Below are 23,429 nucleotides of genomic sequence, written 5' to 3'. Positions count from 1 at the left end.
GGGCTGGGGAGAGGTGGAAATGGGGCATAATTGCTTAATGGTTGTAGAGTTTCTATTTGGGGTGACAAAAATGTTTTGGAAATTATATAGTAGTGATGTTTGCACAACATTGTAAATGTAATTAATGGCACTGAATTGTACACTCAAAAATGGTTAAAATGACAAATTTTATGTTCTATATATTTTACCACAATCTTAAAAAGTTAATAATGGAATATATTGAAAACCATTGCATTGTACACTTTAAATGGGTGAATTATATGGTACGTGAATTATATCTCAATAAAGGTTTTTTGAAAACCTAAATGATTGTTTTTAGGATTCATATTTAGGTGGTAAAACAATAAAGAAAAAGCAAGTAAATGGTTACGATAAATATCAGGACAGTAGGACAGTGGTTACTTTGTGAGGGTTGAAGGAGTCTATGACCAGCAAGCAGTATTATGGGGGATTTCTGGGGTGAAGGCAATGTCCTTTTTCTTGACCTGGGTTGTTGTTGCAGGGGGGTTTCATTTTATAATAATCCATTGAAATATACATTTATGTTTAGTGCATTTTAAATATGTGGATTATTTTTCACAATGTTTTTTTTTTAATTTAAAATTCAGCAAGGGGACTTCCCTGGCAGTCCAGCAGTTAAGATTCCGTGCTTCCAATGCAGGGGACACAAGTCCGATCCCTGCTCGGGGATCCCACATGCTGCGCGGCCAAAATATAAAAATAAATAAAAAAGTTTAAAATAATAAAATTTCGCAAGAACAAAGTATTGGGGGGTTGAGGTGGATGGTTCGTTGAGTAGATAAGAAGTGTTTGTTAACCATTTGAGCAGAGTGGGGTAAGAGAGTTCTTTGCGGACAGAGCAGCATGGGAAAGTCCCTGAAGCACAAAAGAGTATGGTGAACCTGAGGAACAGAAAGCCCAATTCTGACAGGGCTTAGAGAACAAGAGGAAAGAGGTGTGTGTGACATGAAGTCCAGAGACTGGGCAGAGGCCAGATGGCAGAAGGCTGGGGCAGCCATATGCGGGTGTTTTAAACCTTGTCCTAAGGGACAAGTGGGATGTCATTGAGGGGTTTTAAAGCAGTAAAGTGACCTGCTCAAACCAGTTAGCAGGTCAATCTGCCTGGAGTGTAGGGCATGGATTGGACAGGCTCAGGAGAAGGAGCCAGGAGGCTAGTTGGGAAGCTGTTTCAATAATCCCGAGGGTTGATGGAAGCTTGGACTAGGGTACAGGCAGTGAAGAGGTGAGAAATGCAGCATCCCTGTGCCCTGTGTACATTTAACAACTATATGCAGCACTATCTCACTTTTTTTTTTTTTTTTTTTTTTAAGATCAACAGGTTTATTGAAAGACAAGGGCAGAGCCCCTCCTCTCCCCTATCTCACTTTTTTTTTTTTTTTTTTTTTAAGATCAACAGGTTTATTGAAAGACAAGGGCAGAGCCCCTCCTCTCCCCTTGAGGTCCTGGCAGCGTTGGCCTCAGGCTCTGAGCTTCCAGGTGTCCTGCAGCTGGAGCACTATCTCATTTTTGTATGTAGTTGAAAATACTTTAATGTTATATTGTATACCTTATTATATACTGTACATTACTATACCAGGCTTATATATACATGCTTGCACATACATTTTGTTTACAGAGTTGTGCACACAAAACCATGGCTGCTGTATTTTTTTTTTTTTTTTTTTAACTTTTTGGCCCCACGGTGTGGCCTGAGGGATCTTAGTTCCCCGACCAGGGATTCAACCCGTGCCCCATGCAGTGGAAGTGCCAAGTCTTAACCACTGGACCGCCAGGGAAGTCCCATGACTGCTGTATTTTATGAGTGATTTAAGGGATTTCCAAAGGTTATGTTGACTATGTAACTTTTGCCTTATGTACTGACTTTAGAACCTAACCTTGGTATAAGGTGCAACTACATTGTTGCTGGATGTAAGAGATATTTAGGAGATTTGGTGACTGACTGGAATAGAAGGGAGGAGAGGGACTAATTAAATGACATTCCCAGGTCTGTTGCCTAAATAACTGAGTAGATGGTGGTTCTGTTTATTGAGATGGGGTTCACAGGGGGTAGGGATAGTTGGAAGGTAGAGATGATGAGCTCATGTCAAAAATGCAGAAAAAGGTTGACTGAATAGTGAACACCCATATGTCCACCACCTAGATTCTACAGGTCACTTATTGCTACATTTTCTTTTTCACATCTCCCCATATACCCAGAGGAATTCATTTTTGAACAAGCTGAATTTGTGCTATCTAAGGGACTTCCAAGTGTCGTGTCTAGAAGGACATTCAAAGAGCAGGCTACACATGCTGACTCCTCTTTTTCACCTCCCATTCACAATCAATTCCCTAGAATTTGGCTTTTGACATCTTCCTCCTGAAGGTGCTTTTAACTAAGGACCCTAACTACTGAGGACTCAAAAACTGAACTCTTATCATCCTCCTGTAAAACTTGCTCCTCGTCCTGCATATCCTTACCCAAACCTCAAACTTGGGAGTCTTCCTAGACATCTCCTGTAGCAAACAGGTTCTGTCAATCCCATCTCCTAAATGTCTTTAAAAGATGTCCCCTCCCTTTTCATCCTCTCTACCATTAACAAAGTTCTGGATATCAGAGTTTCTCAATTTTATTAATATTGAAGAATTACAATTTCAACCTCTGAACAGGTTCGGGTCTCCACCCTCTCTCCAGCTCATCTACTCCTATCCACCTGTCTGTCCATCTAATTTATCTTTTTTTTTTTTTTAATTTATTTATTTATTTATTTTTGGCTGTGTTGGGTTTTCGTTTCTGTGCGGGGGCTTTCTTTGGTTGTGGCGAGCGGGGGCCACTCCTCATCGCGGTGCGCGGGCCTCTCACCGTCGCGGCCTCTCTTGTTGCGGAGCACAGGCTCCAGACGCGCAGGCTCAGCAGTTGTGGCCCACGGGCCCAGCCGCTCCGCGGCATGTGGGATCTTCCCAGACCAGGGCTCGAACCCGCGTCCCCTGCATTGGCAGGCAGACTCTCAACCACTGCGCCACCAGGGAAGCCCTAATTTATCTTTTTAAAAAATAAATTTGTTCACATCACTTTTCTTTTACAACCCTTTATAGGTGTTTATCCCCAAGTTGGCGTGACTTCTATCGTGTTTCAAGATCTTCCAGAAAGTCTGAAATTTCCAACCTCATGCCTAGCTACTCCCCCACACTATTTTTACTACTTAGTGGCTCTTCAAATATACCAACCACAATTCCTGCTTTATTTCCTCCTCCAGAAGACCTACCTGAAAGCCAGGCTAGGTGGCTCCCAAAGAATCCTGAGAGTATCTATAATTAGATATTCAAGTCTCCATAGAGCTAAAACTCCTTGAGGACGATTTTTTAATATTCTTTATAGCCAGAATACTTAGCACTCTGTTTAACAAAAACATATACTCTGTTTACTTTAGCTGAACTTTGCATACACCCAGTGCTTTGTTCATCCTCCCTTTCCCTTCCAGCAAAATCCTACTCAAGCCTGCATTCCTCCATAAAGCATTCCCAGCCCCTCCAAGTAGTTAGGGTCTCTGACTCCTTTATCTGAACTTAGTACATTTTATTTTACTTATTTTTTTCTTCCAGTTTTATTGAGATATAATTGACATACAGCACTGTATAGAATTTAATATATTTTAAGTTTTTCTATACAACGAATTGCCATAAATGTTAACACGTTCACCATTTGGTAACTAACAGCAATCCTATCCATGCTTCGGGGCTCTGTGGAAAGCCACCTCCTCCATTTAACAGTACCCCGATTCCTACAGATAATTACCTCTTTTAACTCTCAGTTCTTGATGCTTATATCTATTTAGCACTTGATATTTTTTTCATGATAGCTGCTTACTACTGCTTTCCTGGTTTCCTTCCTCTCCTCCCCGGCAGACTGTAAACTCCTCGGGGCTGGGACTGTGGTCCAACGCGTCTCGGACTCCCTCTCCAGACTTGGCGGGGCGCTTTGCAAACGCAGTACGAAAGCATCTCCGGGAAGCTCCTGGAGGGACAGAGCCCGTTAGTGGTGCCTCTGCCGGTGGAGCTGCCCGCCCGTCCCTCCATCGGCCGGGGCTCCGCCCCGCGAGCTGGTTTGGACCCGTACACCGAGGGCGGACGAGCGGACGGTGTGGGGGAAAGAGGGAGCCCTGCCTCTGCCAGCCCGGTCCCTGGCGCCCAGAGGCGATCAGAAATGGTCCAGACGTCCGCGCATACAAGCTGACGCCCTCCGAGAGCGCTACCCGAGCGCGCAGCCGGGGTCGCGCCGGCCCGCGCTGGCCGGGTTGCCGTCGCAGGGGCGGGGCACGGAGTGTCTCTCGCCCGCTCATTGGCCCCCGTGCTGACGGACAGGCGAAGGAGCTGCTAAGACGCTGATGAGTTAAAAACTGCTATGCGGGCAAAGTGTAAGTAAATAAATAAAAGGCGGTGGAGGAGCGGAGGGAACGGCGGGTGTCAGTTTTAGAGCTGCTGGGGCTCATCTAGTCCCCGGCTGGGGAAGGACGGCAGTCCCTGTTTCACCCTCTTCCTCCATAAGCCGGGCCGGGGACGTCCTGCTTTCTGGAAAGTTGTGCAGGCAGCAGAATCACAGAGGACTCATCCCCACGGGACTAAGCCTTCATTCCAGTTCTTTCAGCTCCACCCTGGAGGCTCCGGTTTCCTGTGGTCAACCTCGAAGGGCCGCAGGGTCCCGCCACCCTGTGGTCTAGCTCCAGCCTGGGTGCTACGGCGCCCTCCCCTCAAGCATTGGCACGACACTGTCCGAACTGGCCTCCCAGGTTCCTGCCTGGCTGGCTGCCGACTAGACATCGTAAAAGGCAAATCTGAACACATATTCTGCTTGAAACCGCCGGTGCCCTAGCGGGCAGAGGTGCCAAGATGCCCTTTAAGCCGGGCAGATGAGTCACTCGTGATGAGCTCCTGCTGCTCATCTTTCCAGCCTCATCTGGGAGGAACAACCACCAGTCAGGTCCTTTCAGCCTTTGTGCTTCTGCATGAGTTGCCCCTTCGCCTGGTCCGTACCTGCCCCTTGTACCCTCTACCTCTCCTGGAGAAGCTCCGACCTCACCCCTGCAGAGGCCTTCCCTGGTGCACCCCTACTGCCCCCGGCCCTACTCCCAGCTCTGGCCTGGTTATCAAGTGCTCCGAGCATACTGGCACTCTGGCAGCCCTGTACCACAACACTTATCACACCTGCTAGGTTCCTGGAATGTGAGCAACCTGAAGGAAGGAACTGTGTGTTTTCCGAACGTGTATCCTGCAGTCTAGCACAGTGCACATCGACAGGAGTTCAGTCAATGTATACTGAATGAATAAACACATGGACTCCAAGGATCAAAAGTGAAGATTAAAAAATGTCAGGCAGGGCTGTGCATTTTGGGGGCTCAACAAAGACATGAATCATATCTTTTCCACTTCTGAATCCTGATAGCCAACTAACAAAGTGACATTCCTTTTAAATGTGTGAATAAATTCAATGACAAATACTGAAGTTAAACCATTTAGTTTTGGTCCCAACAAAGCCTGTGGAAAGACTTCTGCTCAGTTAGTGGGGGTGGGGCCGTGGGCCTCAGGGGCCAGACACTGAAGAAAATCGGGCAGGCTTAGGAGGGTGTGTTTGTGTGAGACAACAGACACGATGAGGCCAAATCCAAGAGGTGTTTACTGTAATGAGTGTTCCAGGAGGGTGGGGTGGGGTGGGGTCCCCCAATCTGATCCTCCAAGGCTCTGGGGTGACTCACTCTTCCTTGGGCTCAGGGGTGGGGCTGATATTTGTTCCCCAAGTTGGGCCCTGCTCCCCCTGGTCCTTGGCATCCCTAATGTCTCCAGCCACTACAGCCACATTCCTCAGATAATTAGTGTTGAAGCAGTTGATCTGTTCATCCCCAGGACTCAGATTACAGCAGAAGGCAGAGTCTTGCCAGAAGTTACGTCGGGGACCACACAGGTCATCAATAAAGGCGGCTTTCTGATGAAGGAGTAAAGCAGACATGATAGGCGAGGAGGGTTGTCAGAGGTCAGGCCTGGTTACTTGGATGTCCAAAGTCCCCCTTCCCTCAGCTTCTACTGCTCTCTCCCTAGATCCCTTCTGGGGCTCAGAGAGAGTACAAGGCTGCCTTTCACAGCTAGACTCCTTGTGATGGACAGATGTGAACATCTGGAAATGCCAGAAGCTAGAGGCCCAGAGAAGGCATAATAGGCACTTAGAGATGGGGAGCAGGTCAGGTCAGGAGTGAAGACTCCTGGAACCAAGGAAAAAGATCTCCCCAGTAGTCCTCATTATTTCAGTGGGCTGGTTTGAGGTACTAAAAGAAGGGGCATCCTGCAGTTCCAGCCCTCTCACTCCCCTCCTCTGCATTCCTCTGGAGACTATGACGCCCTGCCCTCACACTCACTTCCTCCTCAGCACAGCAGGCCTGCTCTGGAAACGGCAGGTCACAGCAGCGGGCAGTCACGTTCTGGATCAGCCTAGGAATCTGCTTACTATGTTGGTGGGAAACGGGTAGGGGTCAGGGTCTTTGGGTGTCTCCAGGCATCAAAATGGTGCTTGCAGACCATGATTTTGCTCTTCCCAAGAGTGCCCCAGAGGGTGTCCCAAAAGGGAGGTTTTGGAGAAGGGAAAAGAGTTGGGGAAGAACTGGGCAAGACTCACTGCTTGGTGAGAACTCTTTGATTTCCACAGAGATGACTCATGAAGTTGGGGGTAATTCGGCTGAGGTCCAGGGTCAAGATGTCCCGGTCATAGTTGGGATAGGGAGCCTGCCGGGCAAAGCACTCATCTCGGGCAGGGCTAGGAGGGTAGTGGCAACACGAGTAGTGGTGGGTATTTGTAGCCTTTTCCTGATCACAGTAGCTATCAAGGGTATCCTCCCACTGTGGGCCAGAAAAAGGAAAATCAGAAGCCTGGACACTTGGCCCTCCTGACCCACTGCTTCCCTCACTGCCCTACGCTATGAGATGAGGGACTCTCAGCCCCAGGTGCCAAAAGGGAAGGGCAAAGAACCAGAGGGCAAGGAGGCAGCTGTGGATGTATGGGATCGGGAAGGTGGAAGGGGAGAAGAACAGATGAGGTTCGGAGCTGGCCACAGGAGATGTGCTGGAACGGTAGACAGAGAGGGTCGGGTGAGGCCAGAGCTGGATAGATGGATGGCAGACAGGTACATGTGTAGGGGATTGGGTGGACGAGGCCAGGAGTGCAGGATGAAGGTGCACGATGAACAGACTCAGACGAAGAACACAGTGGATGGACGGACATTCACAAGCAGATGAATGGGCAGACATGCTCACAGGGGGTAGGTACATGGATGATGAATAGGCTGGTGGGATCAGAGGTCAGAGACAGGTGGGCAGGCAGACAGGTTCTCAGGATGCTGGGATGCCCACTTACGGCCTTCCATGTACAGGTGTGGTTGTTCCCCTGCTGGCAGCAGTGCTGGAACTCCCCCTCCAGCCGGGTCAGAGCCTGCAGCTGCCTTTGGATGGGGTCAGTAGCTGGGAGGTTGCGTGGCACAGAGCGGAAGCGTCTTAGGTGGCAGATGTTCTTGATATTGTCCAGTGTGGGTAACCCAGGGGGAAAAGGCAGCTCAGGACCCGAGGAAATACCAGGCTGGTGGCTGGGGCAGGCCTTGAGCTGGTAGTGTGGCCGGGGAGCTTCGTCTTGGAAGCAGGAGAATCGAGCCTCCCCCCGACGTTTGCAGCACCAATGGGCTCGGGTCTTGACAGAAAACTCAGCCTCACAGAACCGGGTCATTGCGTCCTCCCACTAGAGCAAGAGGAGTAGATCAGCCTGGTAGCCCACTCTCCACATACCTGTTTTCCTCCCAGGCTCCAAAAAGGACCCTGGGTATGCAGATAATAAAGAAGCAGAGGCTGTCCTCTGCTCTTCTGGCACAATGAGGAGGCCCAAGGTAGGGCCAATGAAAGGGACCTGAGGTTCCTGCATACCCAGGCCTAGGCCTCTAGTCCTTGAAACACACACATACTGTCTGGGGGTTAAAGGACATCCCCAGGATCAAGAGCCCAACCCTTACCATGACTTTTGCACAGTCCAAGCGGTTTGTGTAGCTGTGACAGCGGCAGCAGCGGGAATATCCAGTCTCCAGCAAATTGAGGGTCTCACCCTGACGAACAAGGTGGGAAAAGCCAGTCTTTGGCAGGTTCCAAGGGCCGTACACCACATGCTGACGATTAGGAAGGCAGATCTGGTTCAGATTGTCCGGAGAAGGCCGCCCAGGGGGGAAGCCATCCAGCCGGTGGCCCCAGCCCCCTTGGTATCGGCCCCGTTGGCAGTGCTGGGCTGGATTCCAAGACTCAGGCTCTGGGTGGCTGTGGTCCATGAAGCGAGCCAGCTTTTCTAGAATGGGGAGAACAGAGTGGGAAGGGGGAACATGCAGAGGGATAGAGAAAGGCTGGATTGAGTTGGGAGGATTGAAAGAAGTTGGGGTTGAGGAGAAAGTGTTGGGAGGATATAGAGGAAAAGGGGACAAATGAATTCGTGGCTCTTAACTTCAGAATGACTGACCAAAAGGAAAAGAGACCTGAGTCATGAAAGGTGTCACCCTTATAGCTCCCTGACCCCAAATCACGCCTGCTCCCTGTGCTGCTTCCCAAGGCTCAGAATACCTGCTCCCCCACCCCACTACCCCGACCAGGGTCTGAGCATTAAAGCTGGGGGATGGACAGACTAAAGCTGTCACTCACTCTCTCTCTGCTTAGATTAGAAGGTCATCTCTTGATAAAGGAAAGATGGGTCTACTGGGGTAGAAGGAGATGCGTAAAAAACATTCATGTTGGGACGGGCATCTCTAGAAGACAGGCCAGTTCCCAATCATAAAAAGTAACTCAATAGAGGGACTTTCCTGGTGGTCCAGTGGTAAAGAATCCGCCTTCCAATGTAGGGGATGCGGGTTCGATCCCTGGTCAGGGAACTAAGATCCCACATGCCACAGGGCAACTAAACCTGCACGCCACAACTACTGAGCTCGCACACCTCAACGAGAGAGCCCATGCATTCTGGAACCCGCGTGCCACAACTACAGAGCCCATGTGCCCTGGAGCCTATGCGCCACAACTAGAAAAGAGAGAAAAACTCGCATGCCACAACTAGAGAGAAACCTGCACGCCGCAACGAAAGATCCCGCATGCCTCAACAAAGATCCCGCGTGCTGCAACAAAGACCCAACGCAGCCCAAAATCAATCAATAAATAAAATTTTTTTAAAAAAGAAAGAAATAGCATATGCTTTTAAAAAAAAAAGTAACTCAATAGAGAAGTGAAAATAAATGCTACTTTTGTGTCATGTAATCTTATAATTTTATAAAATAGGTATTATTTCCCCAATTTTACAAATAAAGAAACTAAGGCTTGGAGAGGTAACTTACCCAAGGTTATTACACAGCTAATAAGTGGCAAAAGCCCCAAAGCCCATGCTGTCAGCCACGGGTAGGCAGGAGGGTAAAGAGGGGAAGGAGTCACTTACCTTCCTTCTGTTCAGTAGGGACCTGGGGAGGGAATAGCTCTTCTTGGAGGGGGACGGCCTCTTGAGGGAGAGGCGGATCCCCTGCAAGATAGGGGTGAGGACACAAAAGAGCAAGGATCAGGCTGATGTCAGCCAGATGCAGTGGGTGGGAGTGAGGGAAAGGGCAAGCACTCACCTTTCTTCTCCACAGGGAGTCGGGGAGGGGGCAGCTCCTCTTGGACAGGGCTGGCTTTCTGAGATGGAGATGGCTGTACTATACAGAAAGCGGAGTGTGTAAGTAGCCCACTCCTTCTTCCCCTCCCATTCTGAAGATCAGGAAGTAAGTCAGACTAGAAACCTAGAGGTGCAACTGAGACTTACCTTCACTCTGTCCTTCAAAGTGAGGGCTATGCTGAGAGGTGTCAGGGTGATCCATGGGGAGAGCTCTGGTCAGAGGTGGGGAAGGGGGTGCAGCATAGCCAACTACCAGCAAGAAGGGAGATGGTCAGAGCCGACATTTCCTCCTGGAGCCCCAATCCCATGCCACTCCCCCAAACTCTTACCTTCTTGAAGGGGGTGGGTGAGGTGCACTGGCCCCAGCTCCCTCTGCCCCGAAGCCTTGATGTCTGGAAGAGGAAGGGTGAGTCAGGGGTGGTTTTGAGGGGCCCTTTCCTGGCCCTGAGCATGGGAAGGGGAGGCAGTAGAGGTTAAGAGCTTAGAAAAGATGACCAAGACACCAGAAGCCTCTCTGTACTGCTCCTGCCCCACGTCCCCTAAGCCACCCCCCAAACACACCTGGTCAAGACCGATTGGGTGTGATAATCTGACAGCCTCACCTCTACCACACTCAAAGCCTTGGGTCTCCCAAGTCCAGGCCTAAAGGGAGTGTGACACATGGGGCTGGGAAGGAAGGCCTTAATCTTGTGTCAGTGTCTTTCCCTTACAGATTCTGGGCTCTCTCCACAGTCCAGACCTTGAACTGGCTGGAGCCTCACCTGCCCATCTCCTCCACCCTCCTGCCTACCACAGGCCCTTTAAACACCTTTGGGCCTTCTGGTAAGGAGCCCACACAGAAGTTGAAGTGCCTCCCCTTCAGCTAGTCTCAGATCCCCCTTAGTTCAGGTCTCAATTTAGGACCTGGGAAACTGGGATGGTTCAGGACTCCTGAGGCAATTCACGCCACAGCCACAGGGAAAGGAATCACCTGTAGCTGATCTGCAGTCACAAAAGACCAAGACCTGGGAAGGACAAGACAGGGTCTTCCAGATAGATTAGATCTATGACACTCTTGCAATAGTTTCCCACAGTAACATTTTGTTTGGTATCTAAGCAGATAATGTGTGTGTGAGCTAGAGAGTGGCTGTGCCTGGTCCCCTGTAGATGGATGATGCCCTCTCTTCTCCTAACCAGGTAGGGAGTCAGTCAAGGCTCTCTGGGTCAGTAAACTGGTTTTGAGCAGCCTGGGAGTTCCTCTTCTTCTCACTTCTGGCTAATAGGTGCCACATATACATCAGGCCCCTCACTCTGTGAATCTATCCACCCCCGCAGTTGTCCGTTTTGACTCCAATATGTGTTTCTTGGCAGCAATCTCTAGGAACCCCTTTCCTTCTGTACCCCTGCTCCCCTCCCTGGTTAAAGGCTCCAGTGCCTAGGCCCACCACAGGCCTGCTCAGAAACAGGCAGCCAAATGGGGCACCCTTTTGCTGGTGATGAGCCATCCGGGATGGCTGGACCCAGGCCCCAGGCCCATGCTGGCCAGGCCCCCTTTCCAAGTGCTGGCTCCGACCCCAACTCACCTCCCTTAGAGGCTACAGAAGCAACAGCTAAACAGGCCAAGACCAAGGCTGCTCTGGACGTGGTCCCCATCCTGGGGCAAGGACTGGTCGACGGCCACCCAAGTAGGTCCTCTCAGGCAGATCCGATTTGAAGGGCTGCGCTGCTGGGAGCTTGCTTCTCCAGTTACTGTTACTGCTGTTGTGAACTTCAGGGCTGGTTCCTTCTCCTCTTTATAGTCTATCTGGGGATAGCTACCGCCCTCCTCAGCTTCCTGCCGTGACTCAGTCCCAGCTGCTCCTCCTCTGGCAGACACTCCTCCCACACACCCTGAAGGCTCCTGAGAGGACTGAGAAGAATGGTGAACCCAATCCCAAGAGAAACTGATTCTGAGAATCCTGGAGCAAGAGAGGTCTGAGACTTTGTTTTGTGCCTCAATTTCTCCATTTGGTCTTCTTTGGAGAATGGATCTGACAACCTGCTGAACTGGGGCTGGGGAAACAGGGCACTGAGGAGTTTAGACAGGGGAACAGGACAGCTATCCCAGGGAGCTCCCCAACCAGTGAGAGCCATGGGCTGCCCCTTTTCAATTACCCCAATCCCCTAGGACAAAACAGCGGGAGACAGAGTCAAACTCCCTTTTATGTCCCCATCAGGAGTCAGAGATGAAGACACATTCCCAGTAGTTTCAAGTTTATTATTTTTAGTTTCACTCTCCTCACATCCAAACAGCTACAGCTTCCCCCAGACCAAATCTCTTTCCATGACAGCAGATTCATGCCTCCACACGAGTTCTGAGGGGTCTGGGGAACTTCAGACTATTGTCAGTTAGGTTGGGCCCCTCCGTGTTAAGGGGGCCTGATAGCTCCTACAGGTCTTTGCCACATCTATACACAAAAGCTCAGAAAATTTCTTCAGCATTTGGGACCCTGGTGTTCTGTAGCTCCAGTAGCCGCTGTACAGCCTCGGCCAAGTCCCGTTCCCCAAGTCGACGATTATCTCGAGTCCGAATGTTCACTGTTCTCTTACTCTGCTCTTTCTGGCCAACCACTGCAGAAAGAGGGGAGGTTTGCGAATCTCAGGGCAAATTTATCCAGAGGATATCTCCTTTTGCTATGCAGAAATGTAAGAGACCGAAATCTTTAGGAAGAGCAGAGCTCAGACATGGTTCCGGGAAAGGATATATTTAGCTATCTCTTGCTCTCCAGGTTCCCTGGTCATCCTGAGGAGATAAAGAAATATTCCACACATTCTCCTACATGCCTTATCACTTCCACTCAGGAGCCCAGGGGTCAGAGATAGTAGGGTCAGCCAAAGAAAGACAAACAGATCAAGAAGCAGATCCAGAGAGAGAGAGAGAGAGAGAGAGAGAGAGAGAGACAGAGTGTGTGTGTGTGTACATTACAGAAAGGGGAGGGTGGCAGGGTGGATGATACATGTGCAAGTCCACGGGATCATGGGCAGCTTGCTCCAAGGCTGGCAGGATGAGTGGATGTGTAAAACTAGACAATCAGGTAATCTGGCTGAGACGTTCCTACTTCTTGCCTTCAAGACAGAGCTCTGAACCTTGGAAAATGAAAAAAAGGAGCAAGGTAGGCCTAGACTTTTTTTCTTGAGGTCTTTTTCCTCATCCCTTAGGGCTGACTCTATCTAGGTCTAGAATAAACAAAGCTAACTAATTAATGCCTTATTAACCCTTCCTGTTCCTGTCTGATGCTCCCTTGGCTAATTACTAACAGACACCAAGAGCTAGGGTGGGGGTCAGAAGAAAACTGTTCTGAGGGTCAGAGGTGCTGGTCAGGGGGTGAAGGAGCCTAGGGCCCAAGTGGCTCAGGAGTTCTGAATCCTGGCTCCTGCCCAGCTCAGGTAACGAGCTGCAATTTACCCAAATACACGGATGACCGAACGTAGTAGACAGGAAAGAACAACATACAGGCCAAGTGGAAGAGTGCAAGGCTCTGAGGGCTGTGCTGACCCGGTCTTACCGAACTGAAAATTGTAGTGGGCAAGCTGAGCCCGGCGGATCCTCCGGCCGAGGGTCAGTCCGGAGTCAGCGTCCAGGTCGCCAACCAGTCCTGCAGCTCGCAGGCTCCGCTGTGCCTGGGGCAGAGGATCATTGACAGGAACCTGATTTAATGGAAGGCTGAGGGGCTGGAACAGGCTGATGCCAGTTTTCCTCAAGCTCCCCCATCTGCTCCTCCTTCCTCTGCCTCAAGGCTCTCCCTTCTCAGGGACAAACCCTCCTCACTCTCTACATTGAGGCTTCTCCCCAGCCCCCCAGCCTCCCTGTCGGTCTCCTCCTGGAGCCAGGCCTCCCTGCACTCTGCCCAACCAGCTGCTCGACTCTAGTACTGTCCATATCCTTACTTCTCTCTAGAGAGGAAAAATAAAAGAAACATTTCTGCAAGCCCCCTTTTGTGCCAAGTGCTCAGCTGTCAGCATTTAACATTTATTAATTTGAGTCCAGTCTTGTGATTCCAAGTGCCGTGCCCCTTTCACTACCCCATGTGGCCTCTGCTACCCATTGCTCGTCCCCAGCCTCCCTATTAGTCTTGCTTTGGCCCCCAGCCTCACCCCCAACTCCTCACCTCCCTGGCATATTCCTCTTGCTCAGTCCCCACAGGTATGACCACCACCTGGAATGGTGACAGCCATAGTGGCCTGATTGAGAGAACAGAGGAAGGCAAGTTATTTATCCTGGCTCAGACCCCAAGTGTGGCTGCAGGGAGCAGATTCTAGAAGGAACCAGAAGCTGGAGTCTGAAGGGAGCCAGGATGTGGAGCACGCACTACCTGGCTTGAGGGCCAGAACAGGAATCGGGGGTCAGAGGTCTCACCATTTTCCCCCGCAGCTTTCCGCCAGCACTCCCAACATCCTTTCCACAGAACCTAGCACTGCTCGATGAATGAGGACTGGACGCTCCAGGGCCCCCGCCTGCCTTGGAGGGAAAGACGGGGGGGTGGATGGAATGGAAAAGTGTCACACAATGTGCACCCAAGATCACCTTCCAGTTTCCAAGAATCTTCAGCCCTGGCAAGGGAGGGTGTGGAGGATGTGGTTTAGTTTTTAGGGTCAAAGGCAGAAAGGGAAGTTGTCCTCCACCTATTCCATGGGCCAAGGGAAAAGGGGACAGGACAAGGTTCTGTACCCCTTGTACTGGAGGTCAAATCTCAGGGGCAGTTGGAAGTCAAGCTGGATCGTTCCACACTGATGGGGCCGACCCAGGGCATCGCGGAGGTGCACGTCAATCTGGAGGAGACAGAAGGGAGGACATGAGAGAAACCAGAACCAGTATCCTCCATTACGCATGCCACCCCCTTCTACCTAGCCACATCCCAGGCTGTGTGGAGAGACGTGTCACCCAGCTGCATCGTGCTGTCCGTCACTCGCTGCAGACTCTGGCGGTGGCTCTTTCCGCTTAATAGTGGTGTATTATTAGGGAACATCAATATTCACATGAATGGCCCATCCTCACCCTGGCCTCTCAATTCCTTGAGTTCCTCATCTCAGAGACCTTCATCCGCGCCCACACTATGGCTACATCCTTCATGCTGTCACCGCCCAGAATGGCTGTGCCTCTGAAACAGTCCATCAGACACCTGCTCTGATTACTATCTCTTGTCCTTCCAGCTCTGACAATTATTCCTATTAATGGCTCTTCAGTCTCTCAGCTCCTTAACTCCTCATTTTTCTTTCCATTCACAGGCCTCTCAGCCTCTCCCACCTCTCCTTCCCCATGCAGCTGTAACCACTCTCCCTGGTTCCCTGGTATCACTGTTCTTCTGTCACATCCACATGACAAAACCCCACCCTGGTGGCACCCTCGCCTCCCACCTCCTTGGCCCTGGAACAGAAGTGCCCATTGCTGCCCAGCACGCCACACACCACACAGACGCAAAAACAGCGATTGATGCAAGTTGCTGTTGTGAACCTCAACTGAACCCTTGCTGCTGCCTGCAATCCTTTGGCTGCCCTAATCAGCTCTGCGTCGTTCTCCTCAAGGATTTTCAAGCTTTCTCCTCTCTTCCCATCTTCAACCCCCTCACTGACAACTCTCCTATTCCCCAATCCTATCTCAGCAAATGATCCTGCCTCCTATCTCATGGAGAATTCTGATAGTTGGTATCATGAGATAGGAAAATGTCTCAACTTCTGTCACCACACCTATAAATATCCTGGCACCTACCCCCAAGCCTTTCCTTCTACCCCCTAAACAACAGCACAGGTGGTTCTTTCTGTGGAGGGCTCTGGATCCCACCCCTCAAGACTCCCCAGAAACTTTCCTCTACTGAAACCCCTTCTACAACTTCAACTTCTCCCTGACCCAAACAGGCTCCCTCTCATCACAGCATTTAAACATTCTCAAGTCTCTCCCTTCATCAACATCTCTTTGGATCTGTCAGCTACTCTCCTTTGCCTTTATAAGAGCCAATGTTCTTGGAAGTGTTAGGTTCATTCATTCACTTCTGACTCCACGTCCAGTCCCCACTTTACTGAAAAATGGACCCTCAAAACCTAACAGCCTTTTCACTAAATCCAGCAGACACTTTACAGTCCTTTTTCCCCGACTTCTTTCACCTCTTCCAAATTGCTGTGTGAGTTTTTACTCTTCGCCCCAGCCTCTGCCTACAACGTTCCCTCCTGAAGCACCTTTTTACTTGGCCAACGATTACCTTTCAGATCGGAAAGAGATTCCTATGGGAAGCCTTTCCTGACCCTCCTGAGTAACGTGCCCCCTTAGTACCTACACAGCACTGATCCCACGGTGCTGAAACACCCTATTTACCTCCCAGAGCCCTCACCAGACCTAAGTTCCATGAGAGCAGGAGATGTACTGCTCTGCTTTATATCTTACACAAATTTAAAAAACATTCCTTCGTATCTATTAAACAGTTAATAAAACAAAACAAAAAAAGGAATAAATAAGACTCTAACCACGGTCCCCAGCTTACCTTAGGCCCATAGAAGGCACCATCTCCAGGGTTAAGGTCCCAGGGTTCTCCAAATTCTTCTAGGGCCTGTTGAAGGACCTTCAGAGGAAAGGATACAAGAGAGGAATATGTCATCTTCAACTTTATGAACAACAGATCCCTTAGTCCCCCACAGTGACCCTCTCAGCACATGCCTCTGCCAGGGACCCTGATTCCCATCTCCCCTCTCCTTCCATCAGAGACTGGTTTATCTGCCTCTGCTTCCCTACCACCTGCTCACCTGCTCAGCCTGGTCCCAAAGGCAAGGCTCTCCCAGGAAGCCAGATGGCCGGGTAGACAGTGCCAGGCGGAAAGAGAACCCAAGGACAGTGTAGACAGAGCGGAGGAAATCAAGACAGCCTCGGATCTCTGCTTCCAGCTGGGGGAATAAGGGCAGGTGAGCTGCGTGCTAGCTAGAGCTCTGGGGTGGTGGTAGTTTGGGGAAAAGAGGGCAAAAACATAAAGGAAAGGTTGCGATAGAATGTAGCTAAATTATCATATATAAAGAGGGCAACTGAGGGTCAGGAATGTTGGCAGTTCACAAGGAGAATGCAAGGCGGCTTAGAAATGCTTTGGTGGAGCTGGGGAAGGGCCACCTGATCGGGTGCACAGAAGATGTGAGCGTCATCCTGCTGGAAGCGCCGCAGCCGGGTCAGTCCCCCAAGACTGCCAGAGGCCTCGGCCCGGTGCAAGGCCCCGAAGTCGGCCAGTCGCAGGGGCAGCTCTCGCCAGGATCTGGGCCGGTGGGCGAACATCAGGCTGAGTTGGGGTGGGGAGGAGTCAGGGCCACAGGGAAAACTAGCCCCTGAAGACTGCTCCTCCGCCCAGGCTGCTTGCTTCCCTTCTCTGCACCATCAGCTAACGCGCTCTCCAGCCTCGGCATGCCTGAGTCCTGTCAATCCCACTCATCACAATCTGGGCCCTGCCTGGTTCAAAAGTGAATCTCAGTAACAACAATAACAGACATCACTTACTGTGCCCCTGTTCTGTGATAGGCACTGAACTGAAAGAAGAACGTTAGAGAGCAACTCCAAACCCTTGATATTACACATGAGGAGACTGAGGCTTAGGGAGGTGCAATGATTTTCCCAAATTCACATGGTGAGCTAGAGGGCAGATTCAAGACTCAAATCAGGTGTTCCAATACGATTCCAAGTTTTCTACAACTTAGTATTTAGTAACCCAGCTGCCTAGCCCTAGCCCTGGGAGGACCCAGGTCTCCTGGATGCCAGCTCACCAGTGCGCAGGGCAGTTCATGGGCTTGAGGGCGAGCGTGTCTGCGGGCTGGCCGGTAGAGGGGTCACTCTGGGAGCCGGCGTGGCTGTCAGAGCCCGGGGGCTGCAGGGCAAACATGTCTTCCCGGTAATGCTCCCAGTGCCCTGACAGTTCCCAGAGCTTCGTAGAAAACAGCGTGGGGGTTTTCACTTCCGAGAAACCACGGCGGGTGTACTCGGCCTAGAGAGGAGGGTGCAGACATGGAAGGCCAGAGTGACTGGGGGGAGAGGAGGCAGGATGGCGGCTGTGTGATTCTTCTGGGCCCTCAGTTCATGCTGAGCACAGCTACAACCTAACAAGCACCATCCTCCCTCGGTATGCTCCTCACTGTAGACCACACATTTCTAGGCCCTTGATAAAGGTTACTAGCACTTTACGATATTTACATTTAAACTTCTAATCCCCCTCTTCTAACACCTGGCTTCTTCTAGGCCCTCAGTCCCTCCCCAGTCTTCCTTCCCCTGAACATGGGTCCTCCTTACCCTGATAAAAGCCACGAGTACATTATACACCCTTGTCCCTCGAGGCAGGAAGAAGCAGCTCCCGGGGCTCAGTTCATGGAAGAAGAAGAGCTCCTGTTCCTGGAGTCGGGACGGCAATGGTCACTTCAACGGGGAAGCGGGGGCTTGGGAACCCAGAAGAGATAACTGACCAAGCTGCTCAGTCTGCAGGATTCCGAATCTACTCTCAACTTCACAGTCAGGTTCCTGCATCTCTCTCCAACCCTTATCATCACCCCCACCCTGCCCCCATTTTCCCAGTCTCTGTACCTTCCCAATGCGCCGGTGGTCCCGTAACTCTGCTTCCTCCCTCCACTCTTCCCAGGCCCTCAGCTCCTCTGCAGTGGGGAAGGAAATCCCTGACACTCTCTGCAGTGTCTCTGGGGTGCCGGAAAACCTCCATAAGGATGATGAGTTCTGTGGGAGGACAAAGGGAGTCAAAGGGAAGATGAGAACAACCTCTCTTTCAATCCTCATATGATACTCTGAGCATAAGCATCACAGGTATGACACTTGACAACGATCCCATCTCATCTCTCTCTCTACTTTTCCCGCCATCACCACCGGGAGGATGGCCACCGCCATCCTCCAGACACCCCCTGCCATGTTTACCACCCTGGAGGTGCCTGAGCCTTGATTTCTACATATGTCCTGCTGAATTCTAACCTTACCCTGCCACCTCTTTTTGTCCCCATTCTCACTACCACTGCCCTACCAGCACCCGTGTACTTTGTTCCTTTCCCTTCTCATCAATGACTGCTCAGGGAAGTAACCCTAAGTTCTGGTCAAATATTAGTCTATCCATCCCCTTATCAATCTCCCATACAGCTGCTAGAAAACTCAGTCTCCCACACTAGGTCCTATTCCTGGATCCATGAAATTCAAATGCCTCTGCTTGTTCTTTCCTTGAACAATTGTATGGTACTAATAAGAAACAGCCTGCATTTTATAGCACTTTTAACTTTTCCTCACTTTCTCTTGTGTTAGTTGGTTTTGTCTCTTTGATGTCGATTTACTGGTAGGACAGGAATCAGCTTCATTTTATAGATGGGGAAAACGGGTAAGGAGATTTACCCAAGGCCGCATACTTCATCAATGGCAGAGACAGGACTAATAGCAGATGCCTAGGTTTTCAGTCCAGGGTTTTCTGCTCTGCATATCTGCCTCTCCCCTCTCTCCCTGCTCCTATTCCAACTAATAGCTCACCTTGCCCAGGAGCAATATTTTCAGAAAGGGCAGGCCTTTGACTTCAGAGTATTCTCTCTGTGCCTGTCAAATGGTGTTCCACACTGGCTCTCTCCACAGGAGCTTTCCCTACATGACCGTGTCCAGCCTGTTCATGCCCTCCCTCGCCATCTCCCTTAGTGCTAATGTCTGACTATGGACTCGGAATTGGCTTCTGGGCCCTGGCAGGATGTCCAGTATCTGTCATCAGATGGGGATTTCTAAAAGGCAGGGACAAAGTTTCTTTCTATTTCTGGATTCCCCCCTTAGCTATCAGAGCAGAAAAGGGGCTGAGAGAGAGGATCACCTTCCCATTCCCCAGCTCACTCCAGTGAAAACAGGAATCTCAACCTAACCCAGCCCTCACAACTGACCGTTAGCAGCTTCAGGCCTCCAATCTGTCCAGTATGCCGAAGGTGGGGGCCTCTGCACAGATCAACCAACATACCACACCTGGGAGAAAGAAGGGGCCAGTTAGTGACTTCCAGGTTTTTGAGCTTCTAGGATTCTCCCTCTAGGGTGTTTAGCTGACAGAAAGAGACATAAAGAACTATTCCACAGAGAAAGCAATGGAAGATAAAAATCAATTCCCATTTCTTTTTTGGGAGCAACAGATTACCTTCTATCTTCTTTCCCTTATCCCATTTCTGGCCTTCTTTAGTGCATCCCCACCTCTCCCTGTTTCCCTCAATCTTGACAGCTCTCACCCATATACTGTTGCCGTTGGACCTGTCACTTTCTCCTCGATCAGGTGAAGCTTAAAGGGGTTATCCTGGAAGAAGGGAAGAGTGAAGACAAGTCTTTATTCCCACGAAGAAGTCCTGAGAGAGAGCCACTCCTTCCCTCACGTCTCTAGATTATCCTCCTAAACTTGTGTGTCTCCACCCCACCTTGAAGAGCTGCCGAAGCTGATCCTGGGAAGCCTCTAGTCTCCGGAAGGGTTGAGCAGCAGCTGCAAGTTCCTGACAAATCCGTTCCAAAACAGGCAGCTCTGAGCCCTTGATTGTCCTGGAAAGATGAGGGTTGGTTGGCTTCCATCCTCTAAGGAGTATCACCTGGGTGTTGGCCAGGGGATGAAATCCTGCCTTCCAAAAACATCTAAAATTATTGGCAAAGACAAACAGACTAGGGGAAAACAAATAGGAAATCAGGTACAAAGTTTACAGCTGGAGCAAAAGCTCTCTGTACTAAATTAAATGTTGTGTGCAGGCAATCTGGATAAAGAAAACTAGAGCAACAGTAATGAGGGATGAAGTAAAAGTTGAAGAATTCATAAAAGCTAGAGAAGGTAAGTTTCAAGCAGATTTAGAAAAGGAAGGACATGGACTAGTGGAGAAAGTGGTACCTATGTCACAGTTGAGGCATGGAGGGACCTGCCCCAAGCTTTCTTTCTCCTCCAAACTTAACATGCCTGAGGCCCCAGAAAAAGGTCTCAGAAAACACCCCAGGAAAGAGGTATAAACTTTCAGTTATAAGATGAATAAGGTCTGAGAAACTGATGTATAGCATGGTGACTATAGTTGATAAATTCTGTATTGCATAAGTAAAATTTGCTAAGAGCAGATCTTAAGCATTCTCACACACACAAAAAAAGCATGTGATAATTAACTCGATTGTGGGAATCCTTTCACAATGTATACATGCATCAAATCACCACGTGTACACTTTATATTACAACTTTGTCAACTATAGCTCAAAAAAACAGAAAAATAAAGTAAAATATGGTGAAATCTTTGAAAACGAAACCACCCCAGAATCATTCTCCTCCTTCCTTGCACTACTCACCGTTCCTTTCCAAGGAAGAAATCATGGTAAAAGCCACATCCTGTGCTTGGACCTTGGCAGAGGACAGCACCTAGAAGTTGTTCAGCTGCTGCCCCCAGGACATGGGTACTGGAGTGCCAGAATACCTGGGTTCACAAGAAAGGAGTTCATGAGTTCATAACCTTCTCCTTCAGCCCCTAGCTCTCGGATCCTCTCCTCAGAGAAGCTGGCATGAAACCAGTATGAATAACTATCACAAAATGGGGAACCTGACTTTGGGGTGACCACTAAATAGTAAAAAGTAAAACGAAAACAAAAACAACTGAATAGAAAAGAAAGAAGGCCACTAGAAGCAATGCACAGAAGAAGCAAGCCTCACTCCTCAGTGCTTCCGGTTCTAGAGCATAGTAGGAGGCTAGTCAGTTTTCATGCCATCCAAGCTGACATAAAAAAGTGGAGATGAGGCCAGGTGATGTGCTCGGTTGTGCAAGCCACATTAAAATTAAATATATGCTACAGATGACTTATAATGCATGTCTCAAGAGTTGGAGGGCTAACGTGGCATTATTATCCTCTGTTTTCAACTTTATATCTCTCCCTTTCACTAGCACAATGATCACGCTTAATAGACCCAGGCTAAGTAAAAACTTTCACCCTAAGTTTCCAGCTTAGCCAGGAATAATCAAGACAAGCAATCTGTGGTAGGCCTCCCTCCCAACTGCAAATGGAGAAACTGAGGCAAAAGAAATAAATGCTAGAAGTGCCCACTTAAACATCTCTTAAGTTTAGTAGCCACTGTATCCCTGATAAGGAAGAAACTTACTGCTTTCCCCTCTGCAGAATCGAATGTCAGAAATCTGAGGTCAGAATCTGTCTCTAAGGGCCGCTCCAGATCATAAGGTTCTCCATTCACTTGAGCAGCCACTGCAGTATCTGCCAGTTTAGAACTTCAGCAGTGGGGGATGGGGAAAAAGAGAAAAACAAGGTTACCATCCAAAGGGGTAGAGAGGGACTAATCTCTTAGCAACTCCAAACTTGAAAGGGGAAATGTGTTACCAGAGCAAAAGAACCTATCGTTTTTTTCCCCGATGCATAATAGAGGAAGGGCAGAGACTATGAAACTAATGCAGATAAAAAGGAATCAGCAGGAAAAGCTGTCTTGATGCGAATGGAATAAACATACAGAGCTCTTTCCCTGCTCAAATCGAGAAAGTACAGAGATAGAAGGATTATCCTGGTAGGTAAAGAATGGGCCTGGTACCTGATCTGCTGGGCTAGTTGGTAAGGGGTTGTGTTCCATGCCACAGCATCCACTTTCTGGCCTCCAGGAAGTGATATCTTAATAGTCCGGTGTTCCTTCTGTGCCATGCTTGCTAACCTCTTTACCTGAGCAGTCCATAGCTCCTCAAAAAGGCCAAGCCGCTCTACCAACCAGTGTGGAGGGGTCGGCACAGCTGCCTGGAGGGAAAGATGTTAGGAGGTAACACATGTCCCACCGTTCCTTCTTGGGATTGGGGACAGTGGGAAATTAGAACATTTAAGTGGCCGTGGTCCTAATCCCTAGTCTTTAAAAGGACTGGGTGATAACGGGTCCTAGGCTGGGAGCCCTAGGCCCCCCAGGCTGCTGACCCTAGGAAAAAGATGGCGCATCTAAGGGCTAGGGTAGCCGGGTCTGGAGACGCAGGGCGGGAGTAGAGGGGGTCAGGCTGGGTTGAGAGCCTACACTTTGGGGTTCCGCTGGGCTGGGTCCAATGTGGTTCGGAATCTTTGGGTACCTCACGCACCGTGTGCAGCCCGCAGGCTTGTAACCCCGGGATCCGAAGCCGCCGCCACCTCTGATACAGCCCCATTTTCCTTCAGACCCGTCCTACATCCTCAAATAAATGATCGCTGCTTCTCCATCGCCAGATTCCTCATTGGCTTCCGGCCCAACAATGTCCATGCCTATTGGTTATTACAGCTGCCACTCCAGTCTGGGACCACCTCCAGGAACTCCGACGAGGTACACCCCACACAGCGCGAGCAGCGATGCGGGTGGTTCCGGCTGACCGGAAGACCTAAACTGTTACACATATGGGCAATTCCCGAGACCTGCAGTTTCAGACCAAAGTAGCAATAAGATATCCCGCGGCTTTGAGAGCAGGGGCAGGAAAATTCTCCAGAGCGCGAGCGGGAGAAAAACAGATTAGAAAGGGCAGTCATTTTCTTTTAACCATTAAGTTTTCTTTTACGTAGTCTTCACTGGCAGGTAGGAAACAGGTAAAAGCATAGACTTTGGGACAAGACAGACCTAGTGTAAATCCTGGATCGCTATGTAATTTTGGGTAAATTAATTTCTTCTAAGCTTCAATTTTCTTATCTATAAAATGGGAGTAATAATAGTTATCATTCTGAATTGTTGAGGTTAATTTTATGTAAATCGTTTAATATACTGCATGGTACATAGTAATGGGCAACAAT

At 49.7% G+C, this 23,429-nt stretch overlaps 2 protein-coding genes across 6 annotated transcripts; both read right to left on the bottom strand.

The window, feature by feature from the left end:
* Nucleotides 1–5,650: 5,650 nt before the first annotated feature.
* Nucleotides 5,651–11,879, bottom strand: ECM1 (extracellular matrix protein 1). Of its 4 annotated transcripts, none has more exons than XM_059930245.1 (10): nucleotides 11,260–11,877; nucleotides 10,027–10,089; nucleotides 9,845–9,946; nucleotides 9,660–9,737; nucleotides 9,485–9,565; nucleotides 8,037–8,359; nucleotides 7,394–7,768; nucleotides 6,659–6,765; nucleotides 6,402–6,489; nucleotides 5,651–5,974 (listed from the first exon to the last, which is right to left on the bottom strand). In XM_059930245.1, exons 1-10 carry the CDS (start codon nucleotides 11,327–11,329, stop codon nucleotides 5,744–5,746), a joined length of 1,518 nt encoding a protein of 505 aa, XP_059786228.1. In that variant the 5' UTR covers nucleotides 11,330–11,877; the 3' UTR covers nucleotides 5,651–5,743. The 4 variants fall into 4 exon arrangements, with proteins under 4 accessions (XP_059786228.1, XP_059786218.1, XP_059786246.1 ...); XM_059930235.1 differs by having other exon boundaries at nucleotides 6,659–6,879; nucleotides 11,260–11,874; XM_059930254.1 differs by lacking the exon at nucleotides 6,402–6,489 and having other exon boundaries at nucleotides 5,811–5,974; nucleotides 6,659–6,879; nucleotides 11,260–11,878.
* Nucleotides 11,880–11,912: 33 nt separating this feature from the next.
* Nucleotides 11,913–22,907, bottom strand: TARS2 (threonyl-tRNA synthetase 2, mitochondrial). 2 transcript variants are annotated; one of them, XM_059930212.1, is made up of 18 exons: nucleotides 22,754–22,906; nucleotides 22,231–22,427; nucleotides 21,793–21,916; nucleotides 20,991–21,115; nucleotides 20,096–20,213; nucleotides 19,913–19,977; nucleotides 19,580–19,658; nucleotides 18,252–18,398; nucleotides 17,964–18,062; nucleotides 17,444–17,661; nucleotides 16,803–16,965; nucleotides 16,448–16,585; nucleotides 16,189–16,266; nucleotides 14,385–14,485; nucleotides 14,073–14,174; nucleotides 13,825–13,897; nucleotides 13,222–13,336; nucleotides 11,913–12,286 (listed from the first exon to the last, which is right to left on the bottom strand). In XM_059930212.1, exons 1-18 carry the CDS (start codon nucleotides 22,817–22,819, stop codon nucleotides 12,138–12,140), a joined length of 2,157 nt encoding a protein of 718 aa, XP_059786195.1. In that variant the 5' UTR covers nucleotides 22,820–22,906; the 3' UTR covers nucleotides 11,913–12,137. The 2 variants fall into 2 exon arrangements, with proteins under 2 accessions (XP_059786195.1, XP_059786205.1); XM_059930222.1 differs by lacking the exon at nucleotides 11,913–12,286 and adding an exon at nucleotides 12,293–12,802 and having other exon boundaries at nucleotides 22,754–22,907.
* Nucleotides 22,908–23,429: the final 522 nt, after the last annotated feature.

The sequence above is a fragment of the Balaenoptera ricei genome, chromosome 1 (genome assembly GCF_028023285.1).
Source record: "Balaenoptera ricei isolate mBalRic1 chromosome 1, mBalRic1.hap2, whole genome shotgun sequence".
Classification (NCBI taxonomy): Eukaryota; Metazoa; Chordata; class Mammalia; order Artiodactyla; family Balaenopteridae; genus Balaenoptera; species Balaenoptera ricei.
The sequence above is the reverse complement of the archived record's forward strand: the minus strand, read 5'-3'. Positions and strand labels throughout refer to the sequence as shown.

Bases quoted from the DNA above. Each gene is read 5' to 3' on its own strand.
- ECM1 (XM_059930235.1), bottom strand. From the start codon at position 11,329: ATGGGGACCACGTCCAGAGCAGCCTTGGTCTTGGCCTGTTTAGCTGTT. The intron at 9,738-9,844 runs GTAAGTCTCAGT...CTTTCTGTATAG, and splicing joins CTTTGAAGGACAGAGTGAAG to TACAGCCATCTCCATCTCAG. The intron at 9,566-9,659 runs GTGAGTGCTTGC...CCTATCTTGCAG, and splicing joins ACTCCCTGTGGAGAAGAAAG to GGGATCCGCCTCTCCCTCAA.
- TARS2 (XM_059930212.1), bottom strand. From the start codon at position 22,819: ATGGGGCTGTATCAGAGGTGGCGGCGGCTTCGGATCCCGGGGTTACAA. The intron at 19,978-20,095 runs GTGGGGTGGAGA...CCCTTCTTCCAG, and splicing joins AGCTTCGGCAGCTCTTCAAG to GATAACCCCTTTAAGCTTCA. The intron at 18,399-19,579 runs GTCAGTTGTGAG...GTCCTCCCACAG, and splicing joins GAGGCCTGAAGCTGCTAACG to AACTCATCATCCTTATGGAG.